The following is a 12,177-nucleotide window of genomic DNA, read 5'->3' on the forward strand; positions in this document are numbered from 1 at the left end:
GTTAATTAATTGACATTTTCGCAAAAGTTACTTTAGGGATTTTCTTCTCTGACATAATAGCTTTACGTAAAAGTATTGCGTATTTTCTAGAAAAGTAAAATATTATTGTTCTCAATGCTTAAAAACCATGGATATTTATCACTAGATTGGAAGTGTTAAATATTTGAATATCCAACGGTAATACTGTTGGATAGTAAACTATTCAACTGGCCACAACTGAATTGTGAGTGAAACTATATAAATGTTGTACACAATGGATGACGTCACAGGATTTTAACCACAAATGTAGAAACTTTCATTAACAGTAACACACACAACACAAAACAAAAAGATAGCTATCTCAAAAATTCAAATTAAGAGCAATTAACCCAATATGAGTATTACATAAGATAGTTTTTATTAAGTCGTGAAAATAGATGTTTAAAATGAAAAAAAATAATGAAAGAAATATTTAAAACAAATAACTTATGGCATTAGCCCCTGCTCAAACTAAAAAATAAAATGAAAAAATAATGAAAGAAATATACAAAAAACAAATAACTTATGGCATTAGCCCCTGCTCAAACTAAAAAATAAAATGAAAAAATAATGACAGAAATATACAAAAAACAGATAACTTATGGCATTAGCCCCTGCTCAAACTAACGTCACTTTATATGCCTACGTATCACTATCCAGGTGCACAAGAACGTAATTATGCTGATAAAAAGTTGTGTATGTTTCGGACCCAACCCCAAGTATTACCGTTTTCTCGAAGACCGCTGTGTTGCCTGCAAAGTCTAGCAAAAAAAGCAAAAAAAGAAAAACCCCTCAAGAAGCCTACAGGGCAAACATTTATGACAACAAACAACCATGCAACTAATTACATATGTTTTTTCTTTTAATTTTTATGAATGAAAAGAATGATAAAGTAAAGCGCACTGTTATGTATGGCGATTATTTGTTAATTGTTTCTTTTGTCATTCTTTAAAATTGTGTTGGATCAAATAATTACTTGATCCGTTGAATTCCTCCCCTTGGAAAACTCTGTTTCTGGATAAAATTGAAACTGTTGGTGGAGATAAAACTTTTAAAATGAAGAGAGAAGGTCTTTTAAGAATTTCAAATTCCCTAAATATTTTCTGGAAAGAGATTATAAACATTTGGGCAGATTTGTCTGGTGATGAACTCCCCACAACCCCTGGCAAAGTTGCATCTCAGCCAATCTGGTATAATAATTACAAAAAAATTGATAACAATATAATTTTATATAAACAATGGTGTGAAAAAGGTGTATATTTTATTGGAGACCTTGTTGAAAATAATGAATTTCTGTCATAAGAAAACTTTTGTATGAAATTTAATTGGAATATTAATTTTATTGAATTTTATGGAATTTTGAATGCAATACCTAGATTTTGGAAACATATTTTGTAACAAAATAATACACTACTGGACATAAAACCATGTAAACATATTCAATACTTAAAAAGTCATAAAAAGGTTACATTTTTCTATAAATGTTTACTGACAAAAGTTACGGAAGTACCAAAAAAGAGTCAAGATTCCTACCAGAACATGTTAAATGTCAATATTCCCAAAGATTCTTGGTCTAAGTTTTACCTTATTCCAAGATATATTACAGACGACAAAATATTGAAAAATTTTCAATTTAAACTTCTTCATAGAATAGTATATACAAATACCAAATTAATGCAAATCAAAATGAACGAGACGGAAAGGTTCATGTTTTGCGAAGAGGAAAGAGAAACTTTAATGCACCTGTTTTGGGAATGCTGTCATATACAATCATTTTTATCATCTTTTTTTTACCTTTGAAGAACAAAATATCACTTAGAAGTGTCTAGGACTCCAATTATTATGTTGTTGTTTTTTTGGAATTTTGGACAATGAATAAATAGATGTGATCAATTTTTTTATTCCTAATAATAAAGTATTATGTATAACTGTGTAAATTGAAAAAAGAAAAATCCCTACAATTAGAGATTGGAAAACACTTAACATTATAGAATTGTAGAAATGTATGGATTACACACTTATTCAAATAACAAACAAATTACTATATATCAAAAGTCGAACTTTATTGATAGACATTTAGAATAATAATTAAAGTAATAAAATTGGAATTAGTTTATGATGTCATAACTAATAAGGCAATGTCATTTCAATAAAGTTGTTCTTCATTGTTTTTCTATTAAACTCCAATATTGCAATATATTATAGCTGGTTATGCATGGATGGAATTACATTGAAAATTTTGGTGCTATGTAATATTTTTTGGTCATTTTTTTGTTACCTGAAAGTCTTTTGAATGTTGTTTCTTTACATATATCTATTCATGAAAAAACTTCTTTTTTTCACATTGTAGATTTACTTAGCAAATAGTGTCAATAAATTACCGTAAATAATAAGTGTTCTCCTTTAAACATATTGCTAAGACCGTGTTTGTTTTCAACCAAAATTGCTTACATTGCTATATATCTTTCATGTAAATAATCTAGACCTCTTGTGTACAAATAAGCTCTCCCTTCAAAGATAAAGCTCTTTCTTTTTATTGTAATTAAAATTGTGTATGACATATGAATGTGACATCAAAAAAAATGAAAATTAAAAAAAAATAAAACTATGTTTACTTGTGTCCACAACATGAACAAGGAATGCCTATCTATGTGAACTCGACCCCCATCCCCCCCTCAACCCCCAGCCCCACACCAAACAAAAAAAATACAACAACAACAAAAACACATCGAGCCCCCCTGTCCTTGTCATGCAAATTGCGGTTGCAAATTACTTCACGCAAAAAATGGCATATTTCTTTCGGTTCTTCTATATAGCTATGTTAGAAGATTTCTACCGCAATATTTACCTATGTTCAAGCTGCACTTATATATATGCCCCTCAAAGTCACTAGCAGGCTATCTGGCAAATCGAAATGTCCTTAATGCAGATATCGGACTATGTATTCAGTATCGACCGCAATTAGCCAGTGGAAAATCACTGTATTTGTCGGTAAACGTAACGACCATATATATATCACAATGTAAATCACAATTCAGTGTCTAAAAGTGATTTTAACGAAGTTATGTCGGTGTACAAGCATAGCATTGAGCAGTATAACGGGAAACATCGATGTGACATACGATATTGCCAAAAGTATTGATCGGTATGAAGATTCAGCTGAAACAGTAAACGAAAATTGAGAACAGAATAGTTTTTCATGTAATATGTCATTCATTGTTTTCCGAAAAAAAGGTTTTTTTTTCATTATTTCTACAATAAATTCTAGACATCTATAACTATGGATAATTCCTCACGTCGCAACGAATTCATTTTCCTTATATTATTACCGAAAACTGATCCATATTGTCAAGGGCGGTTGATATAAATTGTAGTTTCAGGTTTCATCAGCGATATGATTGGTCGCCTAAGTAGAATGTATACATAAATCCTGACTTCCGGTGTCAATTGCCAGTTGGAATCATATATAGGCGCGTTTGATGATAGAACAAAGCAGGCGGACCCAAAGGCTCACAGAAACAGGTGAGAGAAATTCTTTTGATATTTGTATGAGGTAGAATGGTGTGTATGACTATCATACGATAACACTTGATAATTGTACAGCTCTGCAGTGTGGAGTAGTAAAGTTTCTGTCGGACGACGAAATCAAGTAGATAAAAGGTGAGAAATTTTAAATAAAACTGCTCCTCCGAACCATTTTCACATATATTTTTTCCGATTTCGAATAGAAATATAAGTGTTAGCTATATTTTGTAAGTAAAGGAGGAATATATGTACCATGTAAATAATTGTGTTTTATAATGTTTTATGCATGTAAATTTAATTTGAGGTTTTGACCGTTTTTATAGTACATGCACCTTTTTTGTTAGGTTGTTATCGATAGCAATACAATGCGTTTTGTTATACGGTACTACATAATGAAAACAAGACATAAACATATGTTTCTTTTTTTCTATGACATAACTAGGATATTTATGTTAAATCTAGAATCATGGTTTACGACATGATAATATGATCACCCGTGGAGCTTTCTATATATCTGACGTTTCTATCAGTACGGTTCTATTTATTTACAAAAAAAAGAGAAACATTTATCAGTATCGGATAGTTTTTTGTATTTAAAAATTTCCAAATTTTTATAACATTAAAAACACGAATCAGCTTTATAATGTTAAACTATTTTAATAAAATAATAACATCTACATCAAAAAATTAATTATGTAATAGGCATATTATTTATAGATCACTTTTAAGACATTTTGTTGCCATGCATTTAACTAAACATAACATTCATATCTAATGTATATAGCCATACCTTTAACCAAGCAGAGCATAATTTCTACACAGAAAGAAATTTTCTATTGCCATACTATTAAATCTATCCAAAATAACATAATTTCATACTTTTAACCCAACAGAACACAATTGCTGTATCCATAATTTTACCTAGCAGCCTATGACAATGTACAAGTAACCGATTAAAAGTAACAGATTACGTTTGATATTTTGCTAACACGATTTCCATCTTAATTTCAATGTCTATGTTAGTTATTTAAATAAAAGAAAGTCAGGCAATGTCCAAGTTATACTAGTCACGGGATTGTCCAGTGCTTTGTTACATGTCATTGTAAGTTAATGCATGAGAGACGGATTGCAGCATATAATCTAAATGATTGGTTAGGTCGTCAGAGGTCAACAGTTGGAATGTCCTGATAATATCTGACAAATGTGGACTGTGGAGCGTGATAAGATGCTTACGATATGACCGCCAATCATTTTAAATGACGTCATTTAAAAGACATTGAGTTTTGCTTTTTTAATTCAGTTTCGTTTTAATACCATAAAATATATTTTAATCGAGTATTGACCCGAAGACGTGCCTTTATTTTGCATATATTGATGGATGTAAGTTTGGAAGCAGCAAAAGATCGAGAAAAGACAAACGATCATCATATAATAACTAACTAAATCGACCGATTGAAATCATATTCTAATTTACAATTATGACTTTTATTAATTAATTTTGCCCGGTATACGAGAATCTTTAAAACCCGTCGCCGTGTAATAGCGTAATGGATCTTTTTTTCGTTAACAATCAACATTCTAACATTTCTCAAAAATAGATTAAAAAATATCTTTAATCTATATGCTGCATAATGATATTTGGTCATTGATAAACATTAGTTATTCCTAGCCTTTATACACTCAAATTCAATGGTTCATGGGAAATAATGAAAAAAGTCTCACATGTTAAGTTGCGTGCTAAGAGGACATACGTTTTTATTCACATATGTTTCTGAATAGAGATTCGCTACAAACAAAGCAGATATTTCTTCCCATGTTCCCACTGGTAAGAGCTTCTTTCCAAATAAATATCTACATAACAGGGGCAAATCACGATAAACATACAACTATAGAAGCTTTAAGATTCCCAGCTGATTCTGGAAAATGTTTTCAAGGATCGTATTCCGACAATATAATGAATTTTGATGGATATGAAACTTCAGGAATATATAGTAAATCACAGTGCTATTGAAGCACTTCTGTCATATAGGAGAGAGTGTGAGAACACAATTCTCTTAATTATCAAACGTTACACGTCAACTGGGGACAAATTTAGCGGAATGGCAAACACCCTGACGCTGACGACGGCTGTGAAGCCATTACTGGCGGAGTTATCGCCACATACATACAGGCTAACCACACACCGAGGATCAATAGACACGCCTCACACAGACAACAAAAACTTATTCGCGTTTCTTACTTTTCAAAAGTATCCTAATGTCTTCTTCGGGCCTTTAAACGTTGTCAGATTAGCTTTAGATTTTAAGCGGGTGTTTCGTTTGATTATACCCAAAACAACATTCAAACATTTTATCCGTCTTTTTAATCTAATTGTAAATTACGCGCAAGAAATATTTCTTGATTACAGAACTGTCAGCATATTACTGTCACTCCAAACGTCTCGTTTTATTTTTTTCTCTCATAAAATCAATAATTCTTTCGTAATTACATCGTCTACAACTAATATCCTTCGCTCCGTGAGTTTGCACTCAACAGCATTCTGGGATGCATTTAACGTAAGAAGGTTATATAAATTCCACGTGGAATTTTCAAAGTTTCACGTGGACGCGTGGCATACATACTTGAAAAAGGATATCACCAGAGAAATATTGATGAAGGCTAATCCTGAATGATGACAATTGTTGTGACCCCCTACAAGGTCAGCAGATCAAAAATTAATACCTTATTGTATTGGTGTTGAGACAACGATATTGCAAGAACAGTTCATTTAGATGAGAAATATGATTTTTTCATCGAATTCTCGACGCGGATAGTATTTCGTTGTCGGTATCTTGTGATGTCGATAGCGGTATCTAAGGACTACTATACCTCTGGTACCAGTAATGACGTTTATATTTAAGAATGGTCTGAATACCACTACTTGCTCATCAAGGGCGAATAGGATCGATGACGATAAGGTCAAGGTCACAGATCCATAGAAAGAACAAATTCCAAATGGACTTTTCTGCTCCAACATCGTCATCAGACTCAATATTTCTTACGTAATGGAAACGTATCACGTTTTTTATACAGCGTCATACCACTTTAAAAATGAAGTTTTATAAATAGAGTTTTTAGTCTTCTTTGTTGACTAAAAGATTAGCGGCCGCCATATAATGTATTCATGCGTCTTTCTCTATACATCCCGCTCCGGCACTATTATTTTCAATAGCTGAGACATTATAATAAACACATTGTGATATTTGACCAGTAAAATATATATCTATTTTAATATTTACAGAGGCCATCCTTTAGTAATTGTGCATTTAAGGAATCTTTTAAGTTAAGTTAATAGCCGAAACTTTTTGAACCGTAAGAAATATGATCGACGAAAATTTCGTCTTAATGGGAAACGTTTAAATTGATACGTTACTGCGAGATAAATGTTTGAAATGCTTTCCTCCAGCATTTGAACCAACCTGAAATGCAATGATTTAGGTAAATAGATTATAATAAAATACATTGTATATCCATTTCACAATAGGAAAACCTTAGCAAACAGTGTTTATTCTCCGTCTGAAACCAGAAACTGAAAATATTAGCACTGTATAACAGACAAAATCGATTTCATTGTTGTAGAATTATTACAAAGCTAACTATAAAACTACAGCAAAGTAACAAAGTACATGTACTCTAGATTAGTTTTATTCCCAAGAGAATGGGGATTATAGCGGAGAGCATTATCATGTTTAGTGAATACTTTTAACCATATATGAAGCAGGAATGAAAGCAACGCTTTCGTTCAAGAGATTAACGTAAATATGTAAACTCTAGATTTGGTAATCGTATTGATTGCTAACTGGACACTTCTCTTGAAAACATTATTTTATTGGTGTTTCGTTGACAATCAGTTCTGACAGGAGTATACGTCTTTAAACATTATTTAACCAGAAGAAACATACCATATAAATAAGAATGTGATACTGTTAAATCGTGTTGGTGTGTCGGAATCAGTATATCGTGTGAGACGTCTGATAAAGCGTAGCATATCACGTGTCCCTTCTTCAAAACGTCCAAATATACATTTCGCTAAATTTGAAATTTGCTGAAAAAAAAAAAAAGCCCAGATCTTACCATTCTTTACAGATATTATAATTAAAATCAATGCACAACCGTCTCTGTCCAGAAAAAATACCCATCAAGAAGTCATAATATCATTATAATTTGATCTGCTTACTAAATGGAATTAAAGCAACAAACAGAAACCAGTTCAGCATTAAAATACTATTGCATGATCATAAAAGGCGACTAATTTTAGGATCTTTTATGTTCTCTTCTTCCTAAATAACTTGTTTATTCCTAACGTCTACCTCGACACTCTCTCGCTTCTGGCCTTCGGATGAGCGTTCGCTCCCTGTGAGGTAGCCCTGGGTTCTATTCACCTGCCGAGATGCACCAAAGTGGTAGTTTCTGCTCATACTTAGCGCTCAGTATTAAGGGAGTGAAACGACTGGGTCGCCCGTTGTCAGTATAGTGTGATCGGGGGCAGCGTCTTGCTTGGTGTCATCGGCGGCATTCTTCAGTGATATTCTGTATTTGCATTTTACAGAGTTATCTGCCCTTGCGAGTAGGTATTGATTGTGACGTCATGTGTTTGCGAGCATAGCGTCATATTTTTCGGCGAAAACGACGTAATTTGCGCTCACAAAGTTATGACGATCGATACCTACCTGAATGTGAGCTAACTCTGTAATATGCAAAGACGGAATAGCACTAACAATGGCCAACAGTTCCACTGTACAAGAAAACACAACACGATTATGCCACTGTCTCCCAAACCACACAATTTGTACTTTACACACGCATGACACCACGTGGGAAGTCGTCCTTATATGACACTTGCTGTTTATTTGACGTAAATTTGATAAAAGAAACCATAACACGACAAAAATATCCTTATTTTTGATGTACTCAACTGTACCCAAACCACTGCTTAAGCCGAACATCATATAGTAGTATTAGTTCAGATTATAAACCAACATGAAGAGGTATTTTTCTAAACGTAGCATTACAGTACAGTGCATTTAGTATCGAGATGTTGTAATAGCAGCCTAAATACATGTAAGCCAGCGATGTTTAAATAATACATCGTAGTAATGTTACATTGTTTCATTTATTCTTTAACCCTTCTATCTCATTCATTCCTTTTGCTAATTTCTTTCCTCATTCATTTATTCATTCACCCATCCATGTATTCATTTCATTCATTTATTTATCCACCAGTCTTTTCATTCTGTTCATTTTTTTCATTCATTATTATATTCATTCGTCTATCATTTCATTAGATCAATCGTTTATCTTTATATCTGTTTACATTGAAGGACAGTAATTATTACTCATACGAATTCTAGACGTTTTGGTAACGAGTCGTTTCGGTAACGAGTCGTTTCGGGAGTACCGAAAAGTCTTGCGATCGTTTCGGTACATGCAAATGTACACGAGTTTTTCGGTACATGGATATAAAATATTTTGGTAAGAACTTTTTAGTGGTTTTTCTGAATATGTCTTCATTTATTTGTGTTTTCATGGCATATTTGCGACTTTCGTTGCATCAACGAATGACATTAATGTAAATTCAATATGCACTGTGTAATCGATTTCAATCAGCAACCAAATTCTCCTAGATCAATAAAATCTACAGGACGCTCGTAAATTACTTTATGAACAGAGTTGTTTAAACACGCAAATTTGCATTTTATTTCAATAATAAGCACAAATAATAGAGCTTTAAAATGACATTATTTAAGTATATTATGAAAATACAAGTGTATGTTCTATAAACCGCTGAAATACTGCATTAACCAGTATCAAAATCTTATAACGCACCATTGGGGCTAAAAAGATGATGTAGATAATTTTACAACGCATCTTGTGAAACTGGCTCATATGCGTTTGAAAGGGGAAGAGTCTTGCGTCGCGTGCCCGTCAATTATACCTGAAACCACATACACTCAAAGGGACGTCCACGGCAACGCGTCAAAACTTTGCAGCAAGAGAATTTTGATGTGCAAATTTAGCACAAGTAACCATACTTCATTGTGGAAACAGATAGATGGATTAATATGCATTATTTGTACTTATTGCGATATCAATTTCACTACATGTGCATTTATTAAAGTGTCCGTTTTTTGCCTTAGAAAATTATATGTTCAAGAGTACAACTACATGAGATCAAATATGATTAAATTTTCACAGCTTATGAACTCTACTCCTTTGGAGATTTATTTAAATTATGAAAGTTTTGTTTAAAAAGTTTTATCATTTGTCCCCTATTTATGTTGGATTTATTGAATGTAAATATGTTTCTCTACACAATGTATTTCGAAACGACCTGATACCACTCAAACGATTTTGTGATATTTACTGTTATGGTTCTGTTTATATATATTTACAGGTATTGTTAGAACAAGATGACACTGCAATCAGTCCTGCTCATTTTTACAACATTCGCCCTTATACAACTAACAAAGGCATTATTCTACACCAGTAGTAAACAAAATGATTTCCCTAGAATTGGCAAACGTCTTAATATCTATCCATCAGAGGAGTTGTCACACATGTCAGTCGCCTCACATCCAAGGCAGGATATGGATTACAGTCCGATGGAGAGCGACGAACAACTGCTGGGTCCTTTCTATAACAAGGAGGAAAGCGAAATATCATTCACCTCAAGACGTGAAAATCAAAAACCAGCATCGACCTTCTCAAACTCAATGCTGTATAGAATACTCGACAGGAATGGTAAGACTTTTTTTTTTTAATTTAACCTGGTCCATCCATAGTCATCTGTTATTGGTACCTATGGATATTTGGAAGAACTGTTCTTTGACAAATGACAAGCATTTAAACTTAATGGCTGTATATTTTATGATACGCAACATATGTATTTGCCCTCGTGTCAATAACAACTTAATATGACTGAAGGCAAGGCGTTCGCAGCCAGATTTTTTAATATGAATCATGCACGGCATAGGAAGAGCGAAGCTCTACTTAATTTTTTTTTTTTTTTTTTTTTTTTTTTTTCATGTAGAAGACATAATTTAGAAATAAAAGGACACACTTTAAACTATAGAAGTATATGATTAAATAATTGTCTAGCATAAACTCAAAGATTCGGATTTCTCGGTGTCCATTCAAGGCCCGGAATGCCGCGTATGCGAATCCTATGATTTCGCGCCATTTGTTGACGTTATGTGACGTCATGATTCCTTGTGCTCATCTTCGCCTTGGTGGATATTTTGACTGCATTCTATAGCTTTTAATTTTCAAAGTGTTACCATTATTATTTAAAAAATAATTAAAAAAAATGTTTTATTACCCCTGTTATGCATTTGCATTAGTTAAATATATATATTACTAGGGGAGAGCAGTACTGGAGCAACGCTCAACCTCCCCATAGGTATAAAAAAATGGCGGCCTCAAACTGAAGCTGTCAGTGTGTAGGATTGAATTTTGAAGATTGTGTTTTTCCGTGTATCCGTTACCTTAGAATTGCTTCGCACTTCGTGCCCTACGAAGGGTTGCGCCCTTATAATATAGCATTGTCGCGATATTGCTTTCCGTCTGGATTATTAACTGACCATTATTATGCATGATATTGTGTTATCTGAGCGTTCCTACCTAAAACTATGACCTTAGGTGTTAGAATTGATGACTGAAATGATTCCTTAGACGTCTAGCTTAAATATGTTCTCAAGTTTCCACCTACTACTTATTAAGAATATCCTACACGTTTCCATGGTGAATGGTGAAAATGCCTAGAACGCAACGTTGATGGAGGATTTCGATAGTTTTCAAAAATTAAAACCCACACACACATTTTCATAATCATTTTGGATAGTATAGCAAGACAAACGTCTCTTTGTCTTTACAAATGAATTGTGGTAAGATCAATAATCAATTCTTTCTATGCGATGTAAACTTTAAATTTGTTTGCTTTTATAAATTACCGTTTCTTTATGTTAAACAGGTTACCGTTTCTCTTCCAAGGACCAAGCCTCCCGGGACATCGACATACAAGGCGCAGAGAAATATTTCTGACACCACAGATCACGTGATCCACGGTGTCCATGATGTTTTTGCTACACTGATATTTTGTTGATAATAAAGAGACATTTTCCTCGTTTAACCGCCTTATGTTAGACGTTAACACATTAAATCATTTGAAAATGGGTATTGTTTTCAGAATGGATGGCAAAGTCTATGTTCCTTTTTTTCAAATCTAGCAAGTATTACAAATTGCATTGGAAACACAACGCGTAATAAATACATGTATTAACATTCATCACAAATATCTATGCATTTTCAGTCACGTCATAAAACAAACCATTAGAAAAATTTGAATGAACATTTTATTGTATGATTACATTAAATAAAAAATGGCACCATACATAAATATGGTAATATTTTTTTTTTTATATTTAATATGATACAATTACATTTCAACATGCACATGCATGGTCATAGCATAACAAATCCGGAAATGACAATTACACCAAATAAAACCAAAAAGCATGTGTTGTGGTGCCAAACTTTACCACAAGCACATATTGACCAAACAAGCAACATTTATGATATCCAAATAATCAAAAATGT

The 12,177-nt window shown here is 32.9% G+C and overlaps 1 protein-coding gene across 1 annotated transcript; it reads left to right on the forward strand.

Moving 5' to 3' along the window:
* The first annotated feature begins 9,991 nt into the window (after positions 1–9,991).
* LOC138322410 (uncharacterized) lies at positions 9,992–11,709 on the forward strand. Its single transcript, XM_069266439.1, has 2 exons — positions 9,992–10,323; positions 11,552–11,709. Exons 1-2 carry the CDS (start codon positions 9,993–9,995, stop codon positions 11,620–11,622), a joined length of 402 nt encoding a protein of 133 aa, XP_069122540.1. The 5' UTR covers position 9,992; the 3' UTR covers positions 11,623–11,709.
* Positions 11,710–12,177: the final 468 nt, after the last annotated feature.

The sequence above is a fragment of the Argopecten irradians genome, chromosome 4 (assembly GCF_041381155.1).
Source record: "Argopecten irradians isolate NY chromosome 4, Ai_NY, whole genome shotgun sequence".
NCBI classification, from domain to species: domain Eukaryota; kingdom Metazoa; phylum Mollusca; class Bivalvia; order Pectinida; family Pectinidae; genus Argopecten; species Argopecten irradians.